Genomic DNA, 11,323 nt, shown 5'->3' on the forward strand with positions numbered 1-11,323 from the left:
ATTACTGAGAGCAACGATGGGCAAAAAATAAAAATGTAAAAGAGTATCGGGGATTAAAGGGTTATTCCCATCTCCAAGATCCTATCCCAATATGTAGTAGGTGTAACAATAATAATACTGTCATATAAATCAAATAGAAAACCAGTTTTAAATGCCGCGCTAAAAACCACAGATGCTGTAGATAAAGAGATTTCCTTTATTTCACAGTTCTACGCGTTTCAGAGACATCTCCGTCTCCTTCCTCAGGAAAAGAAATCCTATTCAAACATATTCGAATATGATTTCTTTTCCTGAGGAAGGAGACGGAGATGTCTCTGAAACGCGTAGAACTGTGAAATAAAGGAAATCTCTTTATCTACAGCATCTGTGTTTTTTAGCGCGGCATTTAAAACCGGTTTTCTATTTGATTTATATGATAACCTGCTTTCCGGGGCCGCTGCTAAACCACATAAAACCACTCACATGCGATCATAGGGGGTTGTGACTGGCACAACCCTACCAGGTGAGTGTATCTCTTTCTGTCCTGTCTCTCTACCCTCATACCGGGTAAGACCCTATTGCGCTTTTTCCCCCCTACAGCTTAATAATATTACTGTATTAGCAAATACCTCCAATTAGAAATGTAGTATAGTTCTCCTGATATAACCATGTCTCTTACCTCATGTGCAGGGCATTGCAGCTAAGGTATCCATGGTTATGTCCATTCAGATAGTTAGTTGCATGTGGTCATAATCATGGATACCTTAGCTACAATGCCCTGCACATGGAGTAAGAGAGATGGCTATATCAGGAGAACTATATTACAGGTCTAATTAAAGTGATTTGCTAATATTATTATTATTACACCTACTACATACTGGGATAGGATCTTGGAGATAGGAATATCCCTTTAACTAAAATTTACACAAGTAGATAATTGGGAACTCAACATTAATTGCCAATTAAACAAGGCAGCAAACAGAACACTCATTTTTCAGGTGATCAGTTACCGTATTTTTCGCTTTATAAGACGCACCTGATTATAAGACGCACCCCCAAATTTGGTAAATGAACAAAAAAATATTTGTTTTAATAAATGGGGTCCGTCTTATAATGCCAGTGTCCGTCTAACAAATCATATAGGGTATATGTCCCTCATAGCCCCCCATCCTAAAATTAGCCCCCTTAATCTGGATATGGCCCCCTTATATTGAATATAGCCCCCCAGTGATGCCACACGGCCCCCTGTGGCTGGCACACGGCCCCTATTGCTGTCCATGGCCCCCTGTGGCTGGCACATGGCCCCTATTGCTGCCCATTGCCCCCTGTGGCTGGCACACATCCAATATTGCTGCCCATGGCCCCTGTGGCTGGCACACGGCCCCTATTGCTGCCCATGGCCCCCTGTGGCTGGCACACAGCCCCTATTCCTGTCCATGGCCCCCTGTGGCTGGCACACAGCCCCTATTCCTGTCCATGGCCCCCTGTGGCTGGCATACAGTCCCTATTCCTGTCCATGGCTCCCTGTGGCTGGCACACAGCCCCTATTGCTGCCCATGGCCCCCTGTGGCTGGCACACAGCCCCTATTGCTGCCCATGGCCCCCTGTGGCTGGCACACGGCCCCTATTGCTGCCCATGGCTCCCTGTGGCTGGCACATGTCCCATATTGCTGCCCATGGCCCCCTGTTGCTGACACACAGCCCCTATTGCTGCCCATGGCCCCTGTGGCTGGCACACAGCCCCTATTGCTGCCCATGGCCCAATGTGGCTGGCACATGGCCCCTGTGCTGCCCATGGCCCCCTGTGGATGGTACATATCACCTTGTGTTTGATATGGCCCCCATGCTGCTGCTTATAGTAAAATAAACTCTTTCCTTACCTTCTCCAGTGCTGTCCTCCCTCGTGTCTCCCTCCGTGATGCTGATCTCCTGCACTTCCTGGTTCTCAGTGCCGGTCATGTGATCGGCACAGCAGAGTGACATCTCTGCGTGCCTGATCACAGCGGCAGGAGGGAGACACCGGGAGACACGCTGGAGGAGGTAAGTAAAATGTTTTTTATTTTACTACGGACAGCAGAATGGGGGCCATATCTAACTTGGGGGGGGGGGCAGGCATGTGCCATCAAAGGGGGGCACAGACACATATAATATGTGCTGCTCCCCCAGCTCGTCACCGCGGTGCGGTATCAGCACCACTGTGATGGACAGCGGCAGTGTATATTATATGAGCGGGAGATCTCCCGCTGCAGCCTTCACCAGCCTCTACCAGCCTCCCTCAGCCTCCAGCACCGCTCCAGAGCTGCCCCCACCTCCCCTGGACACCGCAGTATATAATCTGTATATTCGGATTGTAAGACGCACCCCGTACTTTCCCCCAAAATTTGGGGGAACAAAGGTGCGTCTTATAAAGCGAAAAATATGGTAATTTATATGGGCAAAAAAAAAAATCATTGTTATCGGCAGCACATATAACAACAAGATACGGTACAGGGACCGAATAATTGTATTACCAATCACTTTGCCCTCATCATTATTGTATAAAGTAGTCGATGGACGCTTGTTGACAGGCCAAAATCAGCACCATAACATTATCCCCATTAATTGATTTGATAGAGTTATACATATACATAAGATACCCTCATCTTCCTAGATCTGTGTATAGTACAATGTACATGGCTAGAATATACATTGTACAGTGTTAGCTAGTAGTATCCAACTTACCTCATGTACTCCTCTGATGTTCTTCCTCTTATCAGCTCCTGTAGTTTCAGATGGATTCCACTAGTTGGCTGGTTTACATGAGGTTGTTTCAGCTTGATCCAAGAGAAAGACAGAATATGATATGTATAATGGGCTTAGTCGGCCTCCACAAACTCCTCACATCATTGTATTCTATATATTATTAATGTTTATGGCCATTATATTTAACATATTAACATGAACAATGAGAATAATAGTTTTTAAACTGTTAGGCTATGTGCGCACAATGCGTACAGTCACTGCAGAAATTTCTGCAGCGATCTGAAGAGCACACGTGCGTTTCAAATCGCTGCAGAAAATGTCCGTAGTGAAAGAAAAAAAAGCCGATTCCATGCGCTCTGACTGCAGCTCCTGCCATAGACAGAGCAGGAGCTGCCGGCAAAGCGCACGGAAGAAGTGACATGTCACTTCTTAGAACGCGCGCTTCGGGCAGCAGCCGAAGCGCTGCGCTCTAACACGCCACGTGCGCACGCCTCCTGCATAATCTTCATAGATTATGCAGGGGACGCAGGACGCATGCAGTTACGCTGCGCTACAAAGCGCAGCATAACTGCATGTAATTACGCAACGTGCGCACATAGCCTTATTCCCAAATTGTGGAAGTGTGATTGATGCTCTTGATAAAAAAATAATTCTGTAAGTTTTATGTTTTTTTTTCATAAATCAATAGTTCACATGAAAATAGTAAACTTTGTAATAAATGTTCTTCCTCCTGAACTGATCATTCATTCCCAATTCAGAGGGTAAAGTTTGTGTTCAGTTAATACACATTTTCTCATTACTGAAATAGGAGATGACAGTTGGTGCGGATAAAATTCAATGGAGAATTGTAACTGTCAATCAGAACTTGCAGAAGAATGTATATGACTTGCCTCTACTCTTTGCAAAGAATCTTAATAGAACTTCTATCTCAGTAATGATAAAATCTTGTCTAATCTGAATACAAACTTTATAGATTTTACCCAAGAATTGAAAGATCAGTCCAGGTGAAGAAAGAAGCACATTTCTCTAACAATATACAGCGGGTATGGAAAGTATTCAGACCCCTTGCCACAATTCTGTCTCTGAGCTCCTTGGGCAGTTCCTTTGACCTCATGATTCTCATTTGGTCTGACATGCACGGTGAGCTGTGAGGTCTTATATAGACAGGTGTGTGCCTTTCCAAATCAAGTCCTATCAGTTTAATTAAACACAGCTGGACTAGTAGAACCATCTCAAGGAGGATCACAAGGAAATGGACAGCATGTGACTTAAATAGGAGTGTCTGAGCATAAGGTCTGAATACTTATGACCATGTGATATTTCAGTTTTTCGTGTTTAATAAATTTGCAAAAAATTCTACATTTCTGTTTTGATCTCACAAGATGGGGTGCAGAGTGTACATTAATGAGACAAAATGAACTTTTTTGAATTTACTAAATGGCTGGAATGAAACAGAGTGAAAAATGTAAAGGGGTCTGAATACTTTCCATACCCACTGTATATTGCAGACTAGCTTATTTTCATGTGTACTATTAATTTATTAAATAACAGTTGACTGTGTCTCTTTAAGGTCCATTTACACTGAATGACTATTGTGAATGAGTATTCCTTCTAGGAATGATAACTGTTCAGTCTATACAAGCTGTCAAACACCTGATGAACAAGCAAAACACTCGTTCATTGGGCAAAATGAGCTTTTATGCAGCACAACAAAAATCATCATTCTCAGCAGCACATCCTCCTGTGTAAACAGGACCATCACCACCAATAACAATGGCAGCCGACGTGCACTGAGGAGCTATTACAGATCGTTCAGTGTGATCGTTGGCCTGCGTGTGTGACCAGGCCACTAAACAACTGCCAATGGTAAAAATCGATCAATGAAAACCCACCTTTACTTGATCAAGTTCTCTGTGTGAATCCTTTATCGGGGTTGTCTGCTCATTGAGTATATTAACAGGACAGCTAGTTCCAGACAGTGTATTCTCCTTTAGACTATATTTTCTAAATAAGTTAGGCTCATCTAAATTCACAGTTTGCCCAGAGTATGAGGAACTTTCTAATGTGAAAGGACGGAGTGGGACTGATGGGAAAAACCTTGGGTGGTCTCCTACTGAACTTGAAGTGGTTGATTCTAAGTAAAGAAATAAAGACAATGGATAGAATTTATAGAACAGTCAAGTTGGTCTCGAAAGATAAACCCCCTTTTCATATAGGCCCTCTAGTTACATACCTCTAGTTGCAATATGATTATTTGTAGTGGTGGACTTCCAGCATTGCTCCCGGTAAGATATTGACAGCTGATTTATAGTGTTTTGTGTAGCTTTTTCCACTTCTTTTTGCAATTTCTGGATTTCTTTTGTTTGTTCTTCCATCTCGGCCCTAGGAAATGAAAGAAAGGTCCAATAAAATAATAATCAATGTTCAAACTATGAGAAAGTAATAAAACTTGTATGGCATTGAAGTGAAAAACTACCGTACTTCTATGTTAGATTCTAGCTCATGCAGAGTATTCTGATTTTTTATGAAAACTAATAAATTTTACGTCACATAAAATTAAGACATTTATATCACTAATAACAATTTACAAGTTTGTAGAAAAAGCTTTGTATTTGTACATATCTTTGTGAATTACTGTACCTTAATGCTCGGAGATCTTTGCAGGCCATTGTCCTCGTGGCATCTGAAAGAGAATACAATAAACATACTGGATAAAAACTGAAGAAATATTGGCCGAACCATCACCTACTCCAAACAGAATTGTGTCTCTTGCTCTCGGTAGAAAGATTGCTGTGCATAGGTGGTCACTTTCTATTTGAGGTGCACAGCAACAGGACACCATGTGATAATGTTATCACTGGGGGTCTTTCTATTTTTAGACTAGACCCCCAGTGATAACATTATCACATGGTGTCCTGTTGCTGTGCTACCAAGTCATAGAAAAATTGGGCTCTTTGTGTTCATCCACCCATCAGGAAGAAAGCGATGAATTATAATCTCTTTCACTAATAGGGCCCGTGTAGGTGGCCTAAGGTGGTATCTCATACCTCAGACTGGCTATATAGGAAAAAATGGGGTAAACGATGGCAATTTTGTTAAAGAAGATATTCCGAATATTTGAAATATTGCTAGGACAAAGAGGCGTAAGTGTTAGTGAAGAGCTCATTAGCAAATTTACCTGAAAATAGGAACTCCTGCCCCAAAGCTGTGCAGGACCGCAACATAGCCCCATTCATGTGAATGATGGCCCCATGGAGTTGTACAATATACTAGCAATGTTGTGTAAGGGTACTTTCACACTTGCGTTGTTTTCCTTCCATTACAATCCGCCCTTTTGTTTCCCATAGACTTGTATGGTTGACGGATTGTACCAAAAGGACCTGCGTTGCTTCCGCTGGGCGACGCTCCGTTGCTTCCGCCCAGCGGGACGAACGCAGCATGTAATGTTGTTTTGAGCAGCGGAATCCTCTGGATTTCACTGCGCCTGCTCTTTTTTTTTTTAAATCAAACTTTATTTTGGCTCGCGGTGGCCGAACGTTCAGCTGAGCGCCCGGCCGTCGGCAAACGACAGCGCTCAGCTGAGCGACCGGCCGCCGGCATGCCCGGCCGCCGGCAAGTCACAGTGCTCAGCTGAGCGCCCACCCGCCGGCATGCCTTGGCGCCGGCAAGTGACAGCGCTCAGCTGATCACCCAGCGGTCGGCTGCAGGGAGCGATCAGCTGATCACCCGGCGGCCGGCTGCAGGGAGCGATCAGCTGATCACCTGGCGGCTGGGAGTGATCAGCTGATCACCCGGCGGCCAGCTGCAGGGAGCGATCAGCTGATCACCCGGCGGCCGGCTTCAGGGAGCAATCAGCTTATCACCCAGTGGCCGGCAAGTGACAGCGCTCAGCTGATCACCCGGCGGTCGGCTGCAGGGAGCAGTGCAGGTTCACAATAGTCTGCCGCTGGTAAAACTGTAAAAAAAAAAAAAAATCAAAACGAATTGCGTTGTTTTGCAGCATCCGTTGCATCCGTTGTGCCACTATATGCAACGCATCCGTTACACAACGCAATGCAACGGATACCGTTCGACGCAAGTGTGAAACTAGCCTAACATAGTTAGAAAAAGACTTCCAAATGAGTTAGATTATACCTAGATATGAGCTGACCTGTTAATGTTCGGTTCAGCAGGTTCAGCTGGACTTTAGATAAAGTTCTGTTCCGGACCAGGACTTGACCTGAACAACACTGGATGTCACTGACTGGGCAGATCGGCTCTCCACACACATACAGTCAGCCATAAGCAGAGCATTTCCGGGTGGCGGGAGGGCAGGGTTTTGATTGGGAAGGGGGGGTTTACTGCACAAACTACATCTGATAACACTGATTTTGCCCCCAATGAGAGCCATTCAAACACTGAAAATGGCTGGCACTTGGCCGAGCACCGAGCGTACCCGAGCACAGCAATGCTCAATTGAGTGGTTAGCACATGTAAAGCACTCGAACTCTGATGCTCACGTTTTTTAAAAGTCCGTGGAAACATCCGAGCGGAAGCATCCAAATGTCTCAAAGATGACTATTACCTTGTATCATAGTAGGTAACACTAATAGACACATAATATCGAAAATGTTTTAATTTTTTTTTTATAAATAAAACCTGATCCAAAACATTTTGATTTATCTTTGTTACACAGGGTCACATGAAAAACACATGAATAAGTATGATTCCATTAAAAGTGGTGATTTGAGTTAACATATTGATATATAAAGTTTTGCTTGTGTTTGTGTATAACTGTCATTTAAGATGATACAGATGTTAAAATATTGTGACTGCCTAAGCGCCAAGCTTCTGCCTCTGTTATTGTCGGCACTTGGTAATATTATTGTTTTGCTCTCAGGAAAATGAGGCTTTTATACAGTGATCTAGGATCTGTGTCTGGCTTTCTATCTAAACATCAAAAAACTGTGATTCATAGAATAGGCAGATCGATTTGTAGAACTCCAGCCTTCTGTCAGCTCAGTAGTCACTGCCTTCTGGACTGGAGGTTCGCGAATCCCTTACATTCTGGGATTGTTGGCACGGCTGTTGATTAGCTGTGCTGGCATGACATCATCATTGTGATGTGACGCACCGATGATGGAGTTTTGAGAATCGATCCACTCATCTTCACTAAAGAGCCATTCAGTTTAATGGGGCAGACCATCACTTTGGCCTCCGTTTGTCCTCTGTACCGGCGGTGTCAGTCTTTTCAGGTTAACATGAAAATATAGTCTACCGAGCTATTGTGTCTTCCTAAAAAAAGATGGACATAGAATTCAAAGAGTGTCCAAATCTGTCCCAGTATTGTAGACGTAAATCCCAATGCAAATAATCAATGTAGAGCACTGTATAAATGTGAATTAGGCCTTAAAGGGGTTCTCCAGGCTTGGGCTGAAAGTCTTCAGTTACCATATGACTGCAAAGAATCAAGAAATGTTGGTGAGCCCTCAACAGTAGCATGGTAGTGATTAGAGTTGAGCAAGTACCTAACTATTCGTACTCGCTATACTCATACCGAATACTGTCGTTCCGAATAGCATGTGCAATGCAAGTCAATGGGGAAAAACTCGCCATGTAACGAGTAACCCGAATTCTGCACTATTCGCTACTCGCACGAATAGTGCAGCATTTGGTTACTCGTTACTTTGCAAGTTTTTCCCCATTGACTTGCATTGCAAATGCTATTCGGAATGAATACGCGAGTATTAGACAGTACTCGTTGCGAGTACGAATAGTTAGGTACTCGTTCAAACCTACTAGTGATCAACATCGAGTTAGAAGAATTCCATGGTAGATCAATAAGGTAAGGTATGGTTTTTATTTTTTATATAATCATGCATGTCTGTGCTTACCATCCAACATTTTGGTCTAATGGACCTTGATCACGGCAGACAGGAGCGTGCAGGAGATAGATGCGTACAGACAAGCACAGACTTTAGAGATGATATATAAAATAAAAACCATATTTTACCTTGATGTGCCATGGGATTCTTCTATCTCTATGTGACTGCAGACTTGTGAAGCCTCACAACACGCACAGTGCACGCTGTCAGGATTCTCCTGGTGCAGGCACAAGGACTTGCAGGCACATGACCACAAGCGATTTTCATACATAGTCACGTCACGACTAGATGTGTACGTCCTCGCTCAATACAAGTTATTGGAATGTGGCCGTATAACATCTAGTTGGAAGTATGCAAATCACGTACTTGCTGTCGCATGACCGCCCGTTCATGGATCCGGAGAATTCTGACAGTGTGACACATGGATCCTGACACATGGAGTGACTGCAGACTTGAGCCTTAAGCCTGGACAACCCCTTTAACAGCAGCGCCGGATCCGTGACATGATGAACACTAGTGTTGCCAATACATCCTAGCCACTATGATGAAGTGGTTTCTGCCATGGTGGCCATCGTCTTTGTACATAAAATATGCTGCTCTATCATATCTGTCATTTTTGACAGACTCTACAATGGAGCAATCAATTGAACTCTGTAGACGCTGTGGATCCCTGCCATTAGAATTGACAGTAATTATATGAGCTGTGCCATGCAGAGAGTACATGGGGAGTGGAGGGGTGGCCTGAGCAGCAGATGGAAGCCATGGGCCAAGATCCCAGCCCTGTGTAACACAAGGGTGCACTGCTGCACAGAAGAAAGCCCCTTCCTCCATATGAGCAGATGCAGGTGCATACATTGCGGAGTGACAGAGATCAGCAGCCCCTGACATTCAGTATTGTCATCATTCCTATAAAATAAGGAGCAGAGAGGACATCACCTGTGCTGGGGCCAGGATCCAGGAGTCCGTGCTGTGTGCGGTGACACACGATCTCCCCCAGCCCCCACTCCATTGTGTTCAGTTGGTTTTGTCCAGGACGCTCTCTCGTGTCCATGGTAACGCACCAAGCCTGCAGCCTGGGCCGCCCATCTCCAGTGTGCTTGCATTGAATGAGCGGAGGAAACTATCCGACTTCTCTCCATGGGCGTTACCATAGTTTATGGAGGGGTGTTCACAGCAGGTGCTGGAGCTGCCCTCTGCCTGATATACTACACATCTCCTTCTCTAGCATCACACAATCAACAAAGAGTTAAAACTGATAGAATAGTACAAGGGAAGAATGTGACACAGATAACAGCGCTTTCTTATTGTCTGTCACAGACTGATACAGTACATGACGGTAATATGAGATCGCATATAATGTGTCATGTCTGACCATCCTACTAAGACACAAGAGTAAAGGGGGCTTTACACGCTGCGACATCGCTAACCATATATCGTCGGGGTCACGTCGTTAGTGCCGCACATCCGGCGCCGGTAGTGACATCGCAGCGTGTGACACCAAGGAGCGACGATCAACGAGCGCAAAAACAGCAAAAATCGTTGATTGTTGACACGTCGCTCATTTCCATAATATCATTGGTGGTGCATGCCGCTGGTTGTTCATCATTCCTGCGGCAGCACACATTTCTATGTGTGACACCGTAGGAACGACGAACATCTCCTTACCTGCGGCCGCCGGCAATGAGGAAGGAAGGAGGTGGGCGGCATGTTCCGGCCGCTCATCTCCGCCCCTCCTCTGCTATTGGACGGCTGCCGTGTGACGCCACAGTGACGTCGCTATGACGCCAAACGCCCCTCCCCCTTGAAGGAGGGATTGTTCGGCGGTCATAGCGACGTCGCTGACAAGGTATATGAGTGTGATGCTGCCGTAGCGATAATGTTCGCTACAACAGCGAGCACCAAATGTCACACGAACGACGGGGGCGGGTGCTACCGCTAGCTATCGCTAGCGATGTCGCAGCATGTAAAGCACCCTTTAGTGGTAATCCAGCACCCGTAGTCCAGTCTTCAGTGAAAATTAAGACATTCTCTATTCGTAAAACATGTTAAAAACATACATATTTAAAATCAGAACAGCCTTACGCGTTTCAGGTCATAGAGACACTTACTCATAGGTAGTACATATACAAATAAAAACACACAATGCTGAAGACAGGAAATGAACAGATGGAACACATTGATTAGGATACGCAATGCAAAATTAACCCATTCTAGAACAAACAATTGAGTTTGAAAACAAGAACGTGATAAGAGACAAAACGTAGGTATGAATACGATTAATTATTATCAATATAAATATCAAAATTATTATGTAACCATTTGTGGTAGACTCACGTTTATAAACAAGACATAATAGAATCTAAAAATATATATGTCTACAAGTACAAAATAAACGTACTAAAGTTATGTTTCATCTTAAATGTGACTGTTTAGATATTTATGCCTATGTAAATTGAAATGACAAGTATATTGCCAAAAAAACAAAAAAACAACAGGAAACTGGCTTATATGAACAGAACAAACCTTCAGCTGCAAGTAGTCATAAGCTATATGCAATACATGCAACTGTAGCAAACCTCCAGCTGTGAGCAGTTGTAGGCAATCTTCAATACATGCAACTATTGCAACTAATTTTTATTTGTATATGTACTACTTATGAGTAAGGGTCTCTATGACCTGAAACGCGTAAGGCTGTTCTGATTTTAAATATGTATGTTTTTAACATGTTTTCTGAATAA

The 11,323-nt window shown here is 44.0% G+C and overlaps 1 protein-coding gene across 1 annotated transcript in view; it reads right to left on the reverse strand.

Moving 5' to 3' along the window:
* The window catches only part of CCDC158 (coiled-coil domain containing 158), an 84,843-nt gene extending 75,170 nt beyond the window's left edge, over window positions 1–9,673 (reverse strand). The window contains exons 1-5 of the mRNA XM_075337628.1: window positions 9,522–9,673; window positions 5,362–5,404; window positions 4,955–5,103; window positions 4,614–4,855; window positions 2,701–2,792 (exon numbers count right to left, since the gene is read on the reverse strand). Of these exons, the coding sequence (XP_075193743.1) occupies window positions 2,701–2,792; window positions 4,614–4,855; window positions 4,955–5,103; window positions 5,362–5,404; window positions 9,522–9,636 (641 nt within the window). The 5' untranslated portion in view covers window positions 9,637–9,673. The remainder of the gene's footprint in view (window positions 1–2,700; window positions 2,793–4,613; window positions 4,856–4,954; window positions 5,104–5,361; window positions 5,405–9,521) is intronic.
* Window positions 9,674–11,323: the final 1,650 nt, after the last annotated feature.

This window comes from Anomaloglossus baeobatrachus, chromosome 1 (assembly GCF_048569485.1).
Source record: "Anomaloglossus baeobatrachus isolate aAnoBae1 chromosome 1, aAnoBae1.hap1, whole genome shotgun sequence".
In the NCBI taxonomy this organism is placed as follows: domain Eukaryota; kingdom Metazoa; phylum Chordata; class Amphibia; order Anura; family Aromobatidae; genus Anomaloglossus; species Anomaloglossus baeobatrachus.